The 19,278-nt window shown below is 36.8% G+C and overlaps 1 protein-coding gene across 7 annotated transcripts in view; it reads right to left on the bottom strand.

Moving 5' to 3' along the window:
* Ngly1 (N-glycanase 1) overlaps positions 1-19,278 on the bottom strand; it is a 76,985-nt gene that overhangs the window by 15,781 nt on the left and 41,926 nt on the right. For all 7 annotated transcript variants that reach the window (XM_004857793.4, XM_004857796.4, XM_004857795.4 and 4 more), the window contains 4 exons: positions 6,909-7,131; positions 5,236-5,357; positions 4,116-4,261; positions 2,582-2,692 (listed from right to left, as the gene is read on the bottom strand). In XM_004857793.4, the coding sequence (XP_004857850.1) occupies positions 2,582-2,692; positions 4,116-4,261; positions 5,236-5,357; positions 6,909-7,131 (602 nt within the window). The remainder of the gene's footprint in view (positions 1-2,581; positions 2,693-4,115; positions 4,262-5,235; positions 5,358-6,908; positions 7,132-19,278) is intronic.

The following is a 19,278-nucleotide window of genomic DNA, read 5'->3' as shown; positions in this document are numbered from 1 at the left end:
AAGAAATTTGAAGGCAGGCTAATGTTGAGGCCACGACATGGCTACTGTTGGGTGCTTTCAACCAGATCTATATTGAAAATCAAGAGCCAAGAGCCCAGCAGAATGATTCAAAACGTGTTTGGCCAGGAAGGAAGTTTCATTAAAGTTGTGGCCTGCAAAGATGGAACACAGAAGAACTGGTCACTGAAAAAACTAGAAAGAAAAAGCCAAGTATTTCAGAAGAAAACAGAAAATATGGCCTGAGAACATCACAAGAACCAGAAAGACTGCAGCCTTTGCAGCGTCAGAGTTGCAAAGGTGAAAGACTTTGCTTTGAGAAGAGAGTCCCAGAGTACCGTGTTCCAGAATGGCAGCAGCCTACAGAATCTGTTCCTCAGGATTGGGTTCAGAATGTTCAGCCATCCAGACATTCCACCCCTACAGACAATACAGCCAAGAGAGAAGGAAGCCTGGCTACTGTTACAGCTGGCAGAAGACCCTGGCATCAATCACATGATGCTGGTTTTAGGTAAATGCAGAATGCAAGAGTTGTGGGGTCAGAAAGGCCTCCACCTAAATTTCAGAAGAAAGCCTGGGAGGGCAGACTGTGTGCCCCTAAGAGGGCAGTGTGTGAAGCTGTAAGTGTGAGCCAAAGCTGCAGAGAACCAGGAATGCGTATCGTCAAGAGGAAAGCTGCAAGGAGTGAACATAGTCAGTTTAAGAGAGAAGCTAATAAGAGCAGCAAACAGCAGTGCCATACAGGTGGAGCCACCCAAACCCTTTGGTGTTCACATCTTTCCACAGATTGCCTTGAATGCTGGACATGAAACTATGGGATTTAATGTTTGCCTTGCTGGACTTTGGTCTTGCTTTGTTCCCACTCCTTCCTATCCTCCTCTTTTACCTTTTGGAACAAAAATGTCTATCGTGTATCATTGTATGCTGGAAATGTTTAATCTTTTCATTTGTATAGGAGCTCCCAGCTAAGAGTTTACCTTAAAGTTCAGAGGAGACTTTGGACTTGAACTTTTTAGCAATGTTGAAACTATTAGGACTTTGGGATCTCTTTCATAAAGGGATGTGCATGAGTCTTTGGGGTGGGGGGCGGGATGTTATGGCTCATGTTTAGATGTTCCCCTAAAGTCTTGTGCAGCTCTGGGTGGAGATTTTTCAGCAATAACTGAATCTTGAATATGTGATGCTGGGATTAAGGGTATGTGATTATTAAATTAGTCCACTGAATGAGTTTGGCACCTGTCCTAAACCGGGTAGCCTAGATAGACTATAAAAGGGGCAGAGAGAAGATGCTATTGTCGTTTGCTTGCTTTTGCTGTCTTCTGCATGTCTTGAACTGTTTTTTCTCTGCAATGCCCCTGTGCCATTCTACCCTGTCATGGAGCCAGCCAACTATGAACTGAAACCTCTACAAACTGTAAGCCAAATAAACCCTTCCTCCTTTAACTTTGGGTGTTGGGTATTTTGTCTCAGCAACGAGGAAAAGTAACTTAGACAGTTGTGTTTTGTCAAATGCCTTGCTAAGAAAAAGTAGAGAAACGCGTACACACATACTCAAACACCTGCTTGGATGCAACAGAAAGCTTGCAAGATAGCCAGGACTTGAAAAGTCAAGATACAAGAGGAAATGAACTGAGGTGAAGGGAACACACTGCACCTCTCTCCACTTCCAGGCCTTTTCCAATTAAATAGCATGAGAAGAAATGCCTGCAAAACTAGGCAGAAATTGGTGACCAAAGTGCTGGAAAACAAAGCAAAATTCTTAGCAGAATGAAAGTGCAGGAGAGAAAATAAATTAGCAATTTAAATTTTCTAAGACAAGGGGGTCTAGCAAATAATCCAGGTTTTCAGGTTGGGATCACTTAAGGGCTACAAATGAAAAATAAGAACAAATTAAAAATAAATTGAGACTTCACCATGAATATCATCACTAGATTAAGGTGATCTGCTCTATTCTGGTTGCCAGCCAGATGCAAATTAGTTTACTTTTAAATCTTGAGAAAAATCTACATGTATACAATTAAAAATTTCACTACCCAAGAAGTATAAAATGAACCTTCCATCTTAGACCCTCCCAATTCCTCCTCTCCTCAGAAGCAGTCATTATTAATAACTTCCTGTGCCTGATATCAGGAGTCTAAGTATGCCCATGCACATGCAGACATAAATGTGTGTCACTACATTAAAGGAATAGTTACTTTGATAAATATAACATATTTTTATATCACATACTACTGATATTGATATTGTTTAATCAAACTTTAGGAAGTTAGTATTTAACTGAGTCCTGTATACATTCAGACATAAATATGTGTCATTACATTAAAGGTATAGTTACTTTGATAAATACGACAATATATTTTTATATCACATACTACTGATACTGATATTCTGTTTCATTAAACTTTAGAAAGTATTTGAGTCCTCAAAAACTTCAATGAACAAAAAGACATTCAACATATTAAAATATTCTTGCTTACAGAATAATGCTAACTTTAAAAATTTCAATGGGTTTAAAATTGGCTATTCTTAATTATATAAAGAATTACAAATGTTTTCTCAAAATTTATAAATGGCCATCATATACCTGCTTATTAAGCCCATTAATAGTCTCTCGAAGTAATTCTTCTGTTATTACAGTTCTTCTAGAGATCACCTCTTCATGTTTACAAGAATATCTCCAAGTGACATCAACTACCTGAAACAGATAACAATACAAGTATTTAATAAGATTATAACTATCAAGCTTTATTTGACAAATACCTAGAATGCATGTAACTTAAATGCAATTTAAGAAATACTACCCTTTGTTTAAACTTTAAAAACCTGTGAAGGAAGCTGAAAAGAATATGTTTGTTTTTTACGTATTTCTTAAAAGATATACCTCCAAGAAGCACTCTGATAAAAAAATGAAAATTTTAGAATACTAGCTGTTTAAGATTTATCCACAAAGCCATTTCTACAAATTAAACAAGAAACTGTATCCATTTTATTGTATTAAATTTATATTACAGAACAACATTTTTTTTTGAACAGGGAATCAAACTAAGGACCTTATGTTTGCCAGGCAAGTGTGGTACCACTGAACTGAATCCCCAGCTCTACAACTCATTTTTCACAAAGATGAAATGACAATTCAATAGAAAAAGGATAACTGTTGCAACAAATGGTGATAAAACAGTTTATTATCCATAATGCCAAAAATGAATTTCAATCTATACTTGGACCATATTCAAAAATTAACTCAAAATGGATTACAGACTAAATATAAAGCTAAAAATATAAAGTTTCTTTAAAAAAAGAGATAATCATTATGACCTGGACTAGGCAAAAATTTCTTAGCTACAATATCAAAAAGCACAATCTATAAACAGGACTTCATTGATTTGGTCTCTTAGCAAGTCATTATACAGCATCAAAAGCTACTGACAAGGAAAAAAAAACTTTTGCAAACCATGTATCTGATAAAGTGCTTATGTAAGAATAAAGAATTTTCAAAACTCAACAGTAAGAAAACAATGGAAAAAATCAGGAAACAGGAATATATAGATAGCAAATACATAAAAAGATGCTCAATATTATCTATTATTAGGAAAGTACAAATGAAAAGTGCAGCAATACCCACTATAAACCTATTAAAAAACCCAAAATTTAAAAATTCAACAATAAATGTTAGCAAGGATGTGAAAAAAACTAGGAATGCTCACATACTGCTGGTGAGGATCTAAAATGATGCACTTTGAAAAAAAATGGTTTAACCAGTTTCCTAAGAAGTTATATGTACATTTACCATATGATCCAACCATTCAACTGTGAGGCATTAAGCAAAGATAAAAGCAAGTATGTGCCCAGGTAAAGAATTGTGCCCTTAAATATTCATAGCAGCTTAATTTCAAATATTAAAGACTGAAAATTACCCAAATGTTCACCAACAGTAAACTTCTGCATCCATACATTGGAATACCAGGAGTCGTAATGATTTCATTAGTGTATGCAAATTTTTTAAAGCTGTACACTTTAAATATATGCAGCTTATTGTCAATTATACCTTCATAAAACTGTCAAAGAAGATAAAATACATTTCATTGTTGGAAAACAATTGTTTTCCTCTTATACCCTACCTCATCTTTAGAAAATGCTATGATATAGGAAATCTTCTTGCCCCATCCTATTTCATAAAGGAGTGGTTTGTCACAGACATCTTCACATGCATCACAGTGCAGCCACCGCTGATGAGAAGGAGAGTAGACTTCTGTCCAAACATGGTCTACTCAAGTAAGAAAAGAGAAGGAAAATAAGGATATAAAAGTTAAGTGGAAACCACAATGGTTTCTGGTATGTATATATGAATTACTAAGGATCACATCACAGTTTGTAATATTCTAAATTTTATCTCATAAAACTGAGCATTTTGTGGTGCATATTACTCTAGACTACTAGAATAATCATCTTTAATTCAGGCAATTTTAGTCTTAATAAAAATAACATGTAAGTCACTCTAAAGAAGGCAAACACACTAAAGATAGTATCACAACCATCAGCCTCGGTTTGACAATGTGAAGAAAATCTGTACTACTTTTAAAACTGCAGTGTGTTTCTTTGGATCTTAAAATGCAGAAATACCAGTATGTCTAACTGAATCTCTTGTTACTGATAATCTATGTTTGATTGGGAAAAAGTAAAATTTTTTCTTTTTTTGTACCGGGGATTGAACTCGGGTCCTTGAGCTGGCGCAGCAGGCGGTGCAAAAAAGTAAATATTAACTGAAGGTTTCATTTGATTCTAAAAATAAAAACACTGGAAACACAAGTAGAACTCTAAAACAAGAAAAGCAACTTTTAACACGTAGACAACATGAATTATTTCTAAATAAAGACAATATAATATGGTTTTTCTTACATTATTTTTGTACACTGATTTCTTTACTAAATCATTTATAGTAATCTCTCTAAAAATGAAGATTTCTATAGCCCATTATTATACATTCTTATCTATGCAAAAACATTACTATAAAATGCCATAGTAAAATATTAATAAAAGAATAAAGTACAAAATACAGAACCAGACACTGTGCTGGCATATTACAAAAATCTTGTGTTTTCTTCAAAAGAACCTGACAGTGATCTTAAGTGTTACATTTTGACAAGGCCAGAAAATACAAAAAGATGATGAGTTCAGAGTGTAAACAAACTGTAAATATACAAAGCCATATTGCTCCTCTGTTCATGCCACATTCTGTACCTGTGTAATCCCAAACATAGCGAGCCTCAAACCCTAATGCTCGGCAGCACAGTGTAAAACAATTGGCCCACTCGCCACACCGTCCACATCTTGTCTCCAAAAGCTTCTCAGGGTTGTTATATCTGGTTTAAAAAAATAATAAAAACCAACAGCTTTTATTTGCTATCAAAATAAAAATTTTCAAAGAACCTTATCACTTCTATGCTAAATATTAACCATGTTTCTTGATTTATTTTTAAATATTGATCGAAAGGCCTAGAATATGTAAGATACTGTGCTAGAATCTTTGTTGGAAAGTGATTTAAACAGTGGTAATGTCTTCAAGGAGTTTATAGTCCTATAGAGAGAGGAATTAACACATTTTTACTATATGGCAGAATGTGACACAAACCTTAGAACAGATCAGATTTACTGTAGATTTACTTTGTAGAAAGTGGTTGGGGAGGAGAGCTCATATCAGAAGTGAGTTTTGAGGGCCAGGGATTTAACTCAGTGGTTTCCCTGCCTGTTGTGCAAGTGCAAGGACCCGAATTCAGTCCCCAGTACGAAAAAAACAGAAGTGAGTTTTGAAATACTAGTTTGATCGTACAGATTCTGTGGGAAATCTGAGGCATTAAACATTAACAACTGGTATAATTAGCTCACTGTGTTAAAAGGTAAACAACTTTAATAAGCTATTCAACAAAGACTTCAGCTTAGTTTAATTCAATTTTACTTAAAAGCTGTTTTCCTTTCCAATTATCATTTTGATTAACATTTTATTCTTCTCAAGTATTAAAGGTGCTTGCTAATTTGGAAGTTGTTTTCAAAGATGTCTTCAGCATTCTTTTCAAAAGTTACTCCAATTATAAAATTATCAAAAAATGGAGCTACCAAATTTGCACGTGGCAACAAGAAGGCTTTTGGGTTGGTACAGCTAAGCAAAAGTGCTCCAGCTAAGCATGGATGTCACCCATGAGCCCAGGAGTCAAAAGAGGCAGAAGAAACGGGACTATGAGTGAGCTGGCTCTGCAATAACAAATTTGTTGAGCAGATACTTTTGCTTAAGCTAAATTAAATGCATTTAGAACCTAGGTAATTAAATGAAAAAAGCTGTGAATTTAAATTGAAAATAGTAACAGAATCAAAATATCCTATGGCTCATCTTCTGTATACACTACTCAGGGCTAGACAAATGGATCAGATGAGGGGCAGGGCACAGCTCAGTGGTAGTGTGTGCTTGGCATGTGTAACTCTCTGGGTTGGATCCCCAAACCCTCCCCCCACCAAAAAGAAAAGAAGAAGGGGAAAGGGAAGGAGACGAATGACAATGGTGACTAACAAACAGATTAGTTTCTAATTAATAGTGTTTAGGGCTGGGGGTACAGATCAGTGGCAAAGTGTTTGTCTAGCACGCTCGAGGCCCTGAGTTTGATCCTTTGCATTGAAAAAAACCCAAAAGCATTTATTATCACAGACTCCAAGGAATAACTCCAAGCATCGCTGTATTCTAATAAAACTTTATTTATAAAAGTAGGTGTGGGGTGGATTTAGCCTATAAGGCACTGCAAACCTCTGTTCTAAAAAATACATTTCTAATAGTTAAAATGAAAATTTAAGAGTTTACCTAATAAAAATTCACTTCTAATCTTTCCATTAAGAGATTATTCTAACTTTATTTTCCAGGTACCCACCTTGGGAATCGATTGGTGAGCTGGCAGGCATCACAGTAATGATCTTCTACAAGGTTTGCACCCCACTTTAGCTCATCCTCATTGGGCATTAATGATTTACCTCTAGATCTAGTCTGCCCACCACATTTGGTGCATGAAATATCATTTACCCAGTGAAAAAATTCCTCCTTAAACCAGTGTAAGAGCTCCAGCAAAAGAAAATCCTCATCACTTATATTAGCACCTGAAAAGTTAAAAAGAGAACCAAGTAAGATCCAAAGCTGACAAAATCTAAAAATATCCACACATATTATATGTATTCTCAAGTTGAGACCTGAAATATATGAAAATATAGGATGATATAAGGCTTTCATAAATAAGATGCAATAATTGCCAGTATACGACAATCTAAACTAGGCAGAAATATAGTGACATGTAACTACACGTTTACAACAATAGGACATTTACTGCTTTATATCTATACTATGACATATATTAACAAGTTAGTGCAACATAATGACTCTCATGGAACTGTTTGAAATTGATCTTGAAACACAAGAGAGATAAAAAGTCTAATTTTGGAAACCAGTTAAAAATGGCTACATTACAGGTGGGGATACAGGGGTTAGAGCTCTTGCCTATTATGTACAAGGTCCTGGGTTTTATCCTCAGTATCATTAAGTAAATAAGAATAAAAAATTGAAAAGGCCACATTAAATTTCTTACCATAAAACAAACAAAAAATCACAGGTAGAAATCACAGGACACCAGGCATTTAAAACCATCCTGTTAGCTTTTTTATCAGGGTTTTAACTATATAACATATCCGTCCATGAACAATGATCTCAAAACACATAAAAAGACAATCATGTCTATAGAGTACCTAACAACGTAGCCAGTGAACCTGACAGATACGATTATGCTCACTTTATCAAATGAGGTATCTCCTGCCATGTTCAAGCCTATAATATCTCTGGAAAGAAGGGAAGGAAATAGGATAAGAAATCAGACTTGGAATTTAGCTCAGTGGCACTGCACCTGTCTGGCAAGCACAAAGCCTTGAGTTCGATTCCAGTATCAAAAAAACAAAAAAAGAAATCAGGATTATATATACAATAAACTCTCATCTCTACCATCAATGTTTCAATATTAAAAAGAGATAACATGCATACCCATGTTAGAAGCAGCACAATTTATAATAGCTAAATTTTAGAAGCAGGCCATATGTCCACCAACAGATGAAGGATAAAGAAATTGTGGTATTTACTTACAATGGAGTACTACTCTGCCATAAAGAAGGATAAATTCACATCATTTTAAAGAAAATGGATGAACCTTGAGACCATAATGTTTAGTGAAATAATCAGACACACAAGTTTAAATATCACATGGTATATCTTAGATGAGAACCCCAAAATATAAAGAGCAAAATAAAAGATAGATAATAGGAATAGTTGGGGACCAGGGATTTAGCTCAGTGGTTCTGTTGCCCATCTCGAAAGCGCAAGGACCCGAGTTCAATCCTCAGTACATGAAAAAAAAACGAAGTACTGGGATAGATGCTTCCCAAATGGGAAGGGGATCAAGAGATGGAGGAGCAGGAAGGAAGGGAAATGAAAAGGAAAAAAAAAGAAAAAAAGGAATAAGATGCAGCCAGGAAGGAAGAGAGGGATAGAGAATGTAAAAAGAATTAAGATGTGCTACATACATGTACCAGCTCCCCACTGGGGCCGGGGATTTAGCTCAATGGTTCCGGCGCCTGCCTCACAAGCACAAGGTCCCGAGTTCGATCCCCAGTACCAACAAACAAACATGTACCAGCTCCCCATAATCAATGAAATCATTATGTATCGCAAGCATGTACTAATAAAAATAAAAACAAAAAAAGATAAAAATATAGATGAAAGAAATGTATGGCACAATGTTAAAATCTAATAGAGTGTAATTTCTAGGCTCTCGTTGCAGTAACAAAATAATATAGATAACCAGTGTTGCTTAGGCAAGTATTTATGTGGGAGATAACTAGAACACAAATTCAGAATCCAGACACTGAAAAATAACATGGGGAAGAAAAAAAGAAGGGATGTGGATCCCTGAGACACAGGGAGGATCTGAAGGGAAAACTGGAGCTTACAGAGAAAGTGAAGAGACAGATCTCAATGCAGAAAAAGGAAGGGGGAATCTGCACTTTCTCCCTGGCTCCTGGTTTGTGATGTTAGAAAGATGGAATCTACAGAGACATAGTGCAGATAAGTGACTCCAAAGGTCTCCAGGGAGAAACGTAGCAGTGGAACAAAGCAATGGGTGCTGTGTACTAGAACAGCTGGGGAGCAACCCCAATCCAAGCCACTGCAATGCCCCTGGTGACAATGCTTGGCAAAAATAAAGCACAAATTATTAAACGTATCATGACCATAATGAAGGAAATGAAGTCAATCTACAGTAGATGCAGATTAAAAAAAGATAGAGGTCCTTAAGAAAGAAATGGAAACCATGAATGCCCAACATAGAGAAGAACTGGATTCCATAAAATAGACTCAAATGGAAATACAGATAAAAAATTCTACTGAAAGTATACAGCAGAGTCAACCAATATCAAGATAGAGTATCAGATCTTGACGACAGGGCTGTGGTTGGCAATCATTAAATGAAAGACCTCTTAAAGGACCCCCCACCCCCACCCGCTCCTCTGTACAGCCACCTGGTTCCACACTACAAAGACGCAGAGGACACTGGACACCAGACCACCAGACCACGGTACTGAGTCCAGCCCCTCCCGGCCCAGAGGTAGGGACTTCTGAGCTGCCGTCCCACTGCTACTGGTCCACAGGAAGGGGCTTCCCGGCCACCATCACTCCCGCTGCTCCCAGCCCAGAGGAAACAGCTTTTGGGCCACCTTGTGTCTCACCGTTCCTGGACCAGAGGAAGGGGCTTCTGGGCCACCATCCCTCCTGCCACTCCCGGCCCAGAGGTAGGGGCTTCTGAGCCGTCATCCCACTGCTCCTGGTCCAGAGGAAGGGGCTTCTCGGCCACCATCCCTCCCGCTGCTCCCAGCCCACAGCAAAGGGCTTTTGTGCCACCATCCCTACCACTGCTCCCGGCCCCTGACCGACCTCTCCCAGCTCAGAGGAGGTGATCCTCGCAGGCGCCAACAGCACCACCCTGCCCGCAGTTGAAATGAGAAAACCATGTAAATAAGTCTCAAAACCAGACTTCCAGATCACCTACAGCAACCCCAAAGGGAAATGAGATGGAACACTCTGATACTCAACCACCTGGACCCACTGAACTGACAACAAAAGGGGATCTGGAAAAAATGAAATCAGAAATAATTTCTCAGATAACAGGAGAAATTGTGCCCCTAGTGCAAGACATGATTAATAAATCTAGAGAGGAGCTGAGGAACATGATAGAATCCCAACATAGGAAACAAATGGAATCCATAAAACAGATGCAAATAGATTTCCAGGACATGAAAAACTCCACTGAAAGTCTACACAGCAGAATGAACCCATGTGAGGACAGAATTTCAGCCATAGAAGAAAAGACTGCAATTAATGACCAGGAAAAGAAAAACTGCTTCAAAATTATAAGGGAACATGAGAAATCAATCCAGCAGCTGCTAGATGATGCAAAGAAGAATAACATAAGACTGATTGGAGTCAATGAAGAAACAGGAGAGAGTGCAGATGACATAAAAAGACACTTCACAGAAATAATAGCAGAAAACTTCCCAAGCAAGGGAAAAGAACTTGATATACAGATAAGTGAGGCATATAGGACTCCAAATAGCCTTGATCAAAAAAAATCTACACATAGGCATATAATTGTTAAGATTTCAGAAACTCAACAGAAGAACAAAGTTCTACAAGCACTCAGAGAAAAGAAACAAATCACATACAAAGGAAAGCCCATCAGAATCACAGCAGACTTCTCAACACAAACCATCAAGGCAAGAAGAGCTTGGAGTGACATATTCTAAGCCCTAAAAGAAAACAGCCTCCAACCCACATTGATGTACCCTGCAAAACTATCTTTCAAAATGGATGGAGAAATAAGATACTTTCATGACAAAGAGCACCTTAGGAACTTCATGAATACCAAACGAGCACTCCAAAGAATTTTACACAATATCCTAGGAACAGACATTGAGGATCACAACCCCAGGAAGCAAAGCAGAATGAACCCATCTGGCATGACAAGAAATTAAATGTAAAGGGGGAGAACCCAACAAAAAGAAAAACTCATGGCAATGACAAGTCAATACGTTTCAGTTATAACCATCAACGTTGATGGTCTCAATTCACCAATCAAAAGAAACAGACTGGCAGAATGGGTCAAGAAGCAAAATCCAACAATATGCTGCATACAAGAAACACACTTCATTCAAAAGGAAACTCATTGACTGAAAGCTAAAGGGTGGAAAACAATACTCCATGCAACGGAAAGCCGAAAAAAAGCAGGAATAGCTATCCTCTTTGCAGATCAAGTAGATTTCAAACCAACACTGATAAAGAGAGATGAAGAAGGACACTACATCCTTGTAAAGGGAAGAATCCAAGAGGAAGAGATGACAATCATAAATATCTATGCACCAAACACTAGTGCACCCAACTATATAAAACAAATACTAATGGACATGAAAAGTCATATATGCATTATTACAATTGTACTGGGGGACCTCAACATCCCACTGTCACAAATAAGATACATCAACTAGACAAAAAATAAGTAATGAAATACTAGAACTCAATTGAATTATTGAACAAATGAACTGAACAGGTGTTTACAAGTTCTTCCACCCCACAAAATCAGAATACATTCTTCTCAGCTGCACATGGGTCATTCTCCAAAATAGACCACATACTCACTCACACACATAGAACATGTTTAAGTAAGTGCAAAGGAATTGAAGTTATCCCCTGGATATTATCAGACCATAGTGCGATGAAATTGGAGATCCATAGCAAAAGAAACTCAAAAAATTTCAAAAACACGTGGAAATCGAACAACACACTTCTGAATAACCAATGGGTCACAGAGGAAATTAAAGAAGAAATCAGACAGTTCCTTCAATTAAATGACAATGACAATACAACATATCGGAATCTATGGGACACAATGAAAGCAGTCTTATGAGGGAAATTCATAGCAGTGAATATGCATATTAGGAAAACAGAACGAGACCAATTAAACAACCTGATGGTGCAACTCAAGCTTCTAGAAAAAGAAGAGCAAGACAACCCCAAAGCTCATACAAGGGAGGAAATTATAAAGATCAGAGGAGAAATCAATGCAATGGAGACTAAGAGAACAATACAAAAAATCAATGAAGCTAAGAGTTGGTTCTTCAAAAGAATCAACAAAATTGACAAACCTTTAGCCAACCTGGTCAGAAAAAGGAAAGAAAAGGCCCAAATCCATGCAATTAGGAATGAAAAGGGTGAAATGACAACAGACCCAGCAGAAATCCAGAGGATCATCAATACCTACTTCCAGAACCTATACGCCAATAAGATGGACAACACAGAAGAAATGGACAGATTCCTAGATACATAGGAATTACCAAAGTTGAACAAAGAAGACCTAAAAATTCTGAACAACCCAATATCAACCAGTGAAATTGAAAATGTAATTAAAAACTTATCAACTAAGAAAAGCTCAGGCCCTGATGGCTTCACTGCTGAATTCTGCAAGACATTAGAGAGGAACTGCTGCCACTACTGTTTAAACTCTTCAATGAAATTGAAAGGGAAGCAATATTCCCAAATTCATTCCTGGAAGCAAGTATCACCTTGATCCCCAAAGCAGAGAAAGACCCAACTGATAAAGAGAACTATAGGCCAATCTCACTAATGAACATAGATGCAAAAATCCTTAATAAGATACTGGCAAACAGAATGCAGAAGATCATCAAGAAGATCATACACCCTGATCAAGTGGGATTCATCCCGGGGATGCAGGGATGGTCCAATATATGCAAATCAATCAATGTAATACACTATATCAATAGAGCCAAGGACAAAAACCATATGATTATCTCCATAGACTCAGAAAAAGCATTTGACAAAATCCAACATGCATTTATGATAAAAACCCTACAAAAAATTGGAATAGATGGTCTCTACCTCAACCTGATAGAAGCCATCTATGAAAAACCAACAGCCAATATCATACTAAATGGTCAAAAACTGAAATCTTTCACACCAAAATCAGGAACAAGACAAGGATGTCCACTATCACCACTCTTGTTCAATATAGTTCTGGAAACATTAGCCATGGCAATTAGACAAGAGAAAGAAATAAAAGGAATAAAGATAGGTAATGAAGAAGTCAAATTGTCATTATTTGCAGATGACATGATACTCTATAGAAGACCCCAAGAACTCCACCAAAAGTCTTCTAGACTTAATAACCAAATTCAGTCAAGTAGCTGGTTACAAGGTCAACACACAAAAATCAATAGCTTTCCTCTACACCAATGACAGACTCACTGAGAGAGAAATAGGGCAAATAATTCCTTTCACAATAGCATCCAAAAAACTGAAATACCTAGGAATCAACCTAACGAAAGAAATCAAAGACCTCTTCTCTGAAAACTATGGCACTCTGAAAAGAGAGATTGAAGGTGATATCGGAAAATGGACAGACATCCCCTGCTCCTGGGTAGGAAGGATTAACATAGTGAAAACGGCCATACTTCCAAAACTGCTATATAGATTTAATGCAATTCCAATTGAGATCCCAGCAGCATACTTCATGGACCTTGAGAAAACAATCCAAAAATTAATTTGGAACAAGAAGAGACCCAGAATAGCAAAAGCAATTCTAGGTAACAGAGACATGGCAGGGGGTATCACAATCCCCAACCTGAAACTCTACTACAAAGCTACTGTGATAAAAACAGAATGATACTGGCAAAGAAACAGACTTGAGGACCAGTGGAACAGATTAGAAGATGCAGAAACAATGCCAGACACACTCAGCCATCTCTTCTTCCAAAAAGGAGCCAAACACCCTCACTGGAGGAAAGATACCCTCTTTAATAAATGGTGCTGGAAAAATTGGGTTTCAACTTGCCAAAGATTAAAACTAGATCTATATCTCTCGCCATGAACTAAACTAAAATCAAAATGGATTAAAGATCTAAATATTAAAATAGAAACTCTGAACCAGTTGGAACAGAGGTTAGGTAGAACTCTTGAAGACATTGGTGTAGGAAAAGATTTTATGAACAAAACTTCAGTTGCCCGTGAACTAGCACAAACAATCAACAAGTGGGATCTCTTCTTACTAAAAAGCTTCTGCACAGCAAGAGAAACCACCAGCAGTGTGAAGAGACAACCCACAATGTGGGAAAAAATCTTCACCTGCCCTTCCTCAGACAAAGGTCTACTATCTCAAATCTATAAAGAACTTAAAAAGATCAGACCTCCCAAATTTAAAGACCCAATCTGAAAATGGGCATCTGAAATGAACAGACATTTCTCACACAAAGAAGTAGAAATAGCAAATAAATACATGAAAAAATGTTCAACATCACTGGTCATTCAAGAGATGCAAATGAAAACAATGCTGAGATTCTACCTCACTCCAGAAAGAATGGCTGCTATCATGAAATCAACCAATAACAAATGCTGGTGGGGTTGTGGGGAAAGAGGAACCCTGCTCCACTGCTGGTGGGAGTGTAGACTGGTGCAAGCACTATGGAGATACCTCAAAGAACTAGGACTGGAAATCCCATTTGACCCCGCTATTCCACTGCTAGGGATCTTCCCCAAAGAATTAAATGAATCATACCACAGTGATATATGTGCGCCCATGTTCATAGCAGCACAGTTTGTGATAGCTGAAACTTGGAAACAGCCCAAATGCCCATCAACTGGAGACTGGATTAAGAAAATGTGGTTTTATTATAAAATGTACTACTCAGCCATAAAAAATGAGAACGTAGAGACATTTATAGCTAAGTGGATGCACATTGAGGTGATATTCTTAAGTGAAATAAATAGGACACACATGTATAAATACCAAATAGTTTCTCTGGTGTGAGAAACTGAAAGTGTAAATGAGGACTAAAATGTATAATAGGTAATGTGAAATAGGAAGAAAAAGGGCAAAGGGAAAGGAAGTGGGAGGGATGGGGAAAGGATAGAAGGGAATGGGATTAATATGAGGAAATGGAAAAACAGGAACAAAATCTTTGTAAATCGGGAGGAATGGAGGGGTTGAAGGGAGGGCTGGGCAAGGGTGAAAAATAAGACCCAAGAGAGACTATGTAAAGGTGCAAATTTCCAATGATGAATGTCATTATATTGTATACCTAAAATGTACCAATGATTAGAATGAATAACTGATAATGCAAAATAGGAAGAAAAGGTCCAAAGGGGTAGGGGTAGTGGGAGGGGCAGGGGAAAAGAAAGAAGGGAAAGGAAAAATGATGAGAAATGGAAAAAATAGAAATAAAGTCTTTGTCAATAGGGAAGGGTGGAGGGGATGAAGGGAGGGCTAGGAATGGGGAAAAAAAATAAGAACCAAGATGCATTATGTAAAGGTACAATTCCCAATGAGATATGTAATCATCTTGTATACGTAAAATGTACCAATAAAAGAATTTAACAAAAAAAAAGAAAGACCTCTTAAAAATAGCAATAGATAGGAGCTGGGAATTTAGCTCAGTGGCACCACGCCTGCCTTGCAAGCACAAGGTCCTGAGTTTGATCCCCGGTACCAAAAAAATAAAATAAAATAAAGCAAGGGATCATGAAAAATCAATCCATCAGCTATTAGATGATACAAAGAATAAGATTAATTGGAATCAATAAAGAATTGGAAGACAGCACAAAGGGGATAAAAAAAACTTATTCACAGAAGTAACAGCAGAAAACTTTCCAGCATAGAAAAATAATTCAAGATACAGCTAAATGAAGGATATAAAACTCCAAATAGTCATGATCAGAGAAAAACTACACCACGGCATATAATATTCAAGATTAAAGTAATTAAATACAAGAACAGAATCTTAAAAGCCGTTAGAGAAAAGAAACAAATCCCTTCTGAAGGAAAAGAATGACAGCAGATTTAACTCAAACCCTTAACTCAAGGAGAGGTTGGAGTGAAGTATTTGAAGCCCCAAAAGAAAACAATCTCCAACCCACACTGATGTACTCTGCAAAATTATCTTTTAAAACTGATGGAGAAATAAGATACTTCCATGATAAAGAACACCTGAAGAAATTCATGACCACCAAATCAGCACTCCAAAAGTTCTGAAGAATATTCTAAAAAAAGACAACAATTCCATGAACTCCAATAGAATGAGCTCACCAGACAAGGGAAACAATGAAACAGAAGGATAAGAAAGGAAAACAACAACAGGAAAATATTAATGACACAGATAATCAACGCATTATCAATTAGAACCATCACTGTGAATAGTCTCAATTCACCAGTCAAAAGGAATAGACTGGCAGAATGGATCAAGAAACAAAGAACCAACAATGTGCCATATACAAGAAACACATTTAATTAAAAAAAAATTTACAGACTAAAAGTCAAAGGATGCAAAACAATACTCCATGTAACAGGAACCCAGAATAAATCAGGGATAGCTATTCTATTTTTAAACAGAGTGGATTTCAAGCCAACACTGATTAAGAGAGACAAAGAAGGTCACTGCATCCTTGTAAAGGGAATAATCCCAGAGGAAGAGATAATAATCATAAATATATAGGCACCAAATACCAGCGAACTATGACATGAAAAAAATCAAATTAGCAGTAATACAACTATAATGGGGGACCTCCATACCACCCCATCACCCCATCCCATCACAGACATCAACTAGACAAAAAAATCAACAAAGACATATCAGAACTGAACCAAATTTTGAACAAACGAACTTAGTAGATGTCTACAGACTGTTCCACCCCACAACATCAGAATTCACATTCTTCTCAGCTGCACATGGGACAGTCTTCAAAACAGACCACATACTAGCTTGTAGAAGATGCTTAAGTAAATGCAAAGGAAATGAAATTATCCCATGCATATTATTAGACCATAGTGCAATGAAAGTGGAAATCAATGGTAAAAGAAACGACAAGAACTTCATAAGCAAATGGAAATTAAATAACATCCTCCTGAACAAATGAGTCACAGATAAAATTAAAGAAATTAGACAGTTTCTACAATTAAACAATAATGCTAATACAACATACTGCAATTTATGGGACATAATGAAAGCAGCCCTAACAGAGAAATTTATAGCGATGAATTCCCACATCAGAAAAACAGAGCAGGCTCAAATAAACAACCTAATATTGAACCTCAAACTGCTAGAAAAAGAAGAGCAAGTCAAGCCCAAAGATTGTACGAAGGATGAAATTACAAAGATCAGAGCTGAAATTAATGCAACGGAGACTAAGAAAATACAAAGAATCAATGAATAAAAACGTTTGTTCTTTGAAAGATTAAATAAAGTTGACAAACCCTTAGCCAAATGTATCAAAAAAAGGAAAGACAAGATCCAAGTCTATGAAACTAGGAATGAAAAGGGTGAAATCACAACAGATCCTGCAGAAATCCATATCATCAATACCTACTTTGAGAATCTGTATTCCAATAAGATGGAAAACTGAAAAGAAATGGACAGATTCTTAACTATATGTGAATTACCAAAGCTGAATAAAAAAGACTTAAAAATTCTAAATAACCCAGTAGCAGTAAATGAAATTGAAAAAGTAATAAACTACCAACGAAAAGCCTAGGTCCTGATGGATTCACTGCTGAACTCTCCAAGAACTTTAGAGAAGATCTACTGCCACTATTTCTCAAACTCTTTAATGAAATCAAAAGGGAAGCAAGCATTACCCTGATAACAAAACCAGAAAAGGATACAACCAAAACAGGGAACTACAGGCCAATCCCCTTAATGGATATAGATGCAAAAATCCTCAATATGACACAGGCAAAGAATGCAGCAAATCATCAAAAAAATTATACACCATGACCATGCAGGATTCATTCCAGAGATGCAGGGATGGGTCAACATATGCAAATCAATAAAAGTAATATGCCACATTAACATAATCAAAGACAAAAACTATATGATCATCTCAATAAATGCAGAAAAAGCGTTTGACAAAGTCCAACAACCATTCATGATAAAAAAAAACCCCCACAGAGAAATAGAATAGATGGTCTTTACCTCAATCTGATAAAAGCTATCCATGAGAGACAGCCAACATCATACTAAATGAACAAATACTGAAAGCTTTCACTCTAAAATCAAGAACAAGACAAGTTCATCCATTGTCACCACTCTTATTCAATATAGTTCTGGAAACATTAGCCAGAGCAATTAGACAAGAGAAAGAAATAAAAGGAATACTGATAGGAAAGGAAGAAGTTAAATTACCACTATTTGCAGATGACATGATACTCTAAATAGAAGACCCCCAAAACTCCAACAAAAAGACTCCTAGAATTAATACCAAATTTGGCAGTGTAGCAGAATACAAAGTCAACACTCAAAAATCAATAGCAACCCTATACAAAAATAACAAATTCACTGAGGGAGAAATTAGGGAAAAAATACCTTTCACAACAGCATCAAGAAAATTTAGAGCCGGGGATATAGCTCAGTGGCACGGCGCCTGCCTTGCAAGTGCAAGGTCCTGAGTTCAATCCCTGGTAACAAAAAAAAATTTTTTTTTAAATACTTAGGAATCAATCTAACAAAAGAAATGAAAGATCTATATATCAAAAACTACAGTACTCTGAAAAAGGAGATCAAAGAGGATATATGAAAATGGAAAAATATCCCCTGTTCTTGGATAGGCATAATCAATATAGTGAAAATGGCCATATTTCGAAAACTGATATATAAATTTAATGTAATCCAAATCAAAATACCAATAGCATACTTCACAGAACTAGAAAAAAAAATCCTAAAATTCATACGCAACCATAATAGACCTAGAATAGCAAAAGCAATTCTGGGCAACAAGGATGAGGCAGGAGGCATCACAATGCCTGACTTGAAGTTAAACTACAGAGCTACTGTGATAAAAACAGCACAGTACTGGACACCACTCCCCCCCCAACAACAACAACCAAATCAAACCAAACAATAACAAGAAAACAGACCCAAGGATTAATGGAATAGAACAGAAGATGAAGAAAAAACTCCAAGCACACTTAGCTATTTTACCTTTGACAAAGGGGCCAAACACCTTCACTGGAAGAAAGCTCCTTTAATAAATGATGCTGGGAAAACTAGCTTTCCATATGCCAAAAATTGAACCTAGACTCGTATCTCTTACCATGCAGTAAACTAAAATTGAAATGAATCAAAGATCTAAATATTAAAACAGAAACACTCAATCTG

This window comes from Heterocephalus glaber, unplaced genomic scaffold (assembly GCF_053883595.1).
Source record: "Heterocephalus glaber isolate CG9 unplaced genomic scaffold, H.glaber_assembly_v1.0 deba00001472, whole genome shotgun sequence".
Taxonomy (NCBI): Eukaryota; Metazoa; Chordata; class Mammalia; order Rodentia; family Bathyergidae; genus Heterocephalus; species Heterocephalus glaber.
The sequence above is the reverse complement of the archived record's forward strand: the minus strand, read 5'-3'. Positions and strand labels throughout refer to the sequence as shown.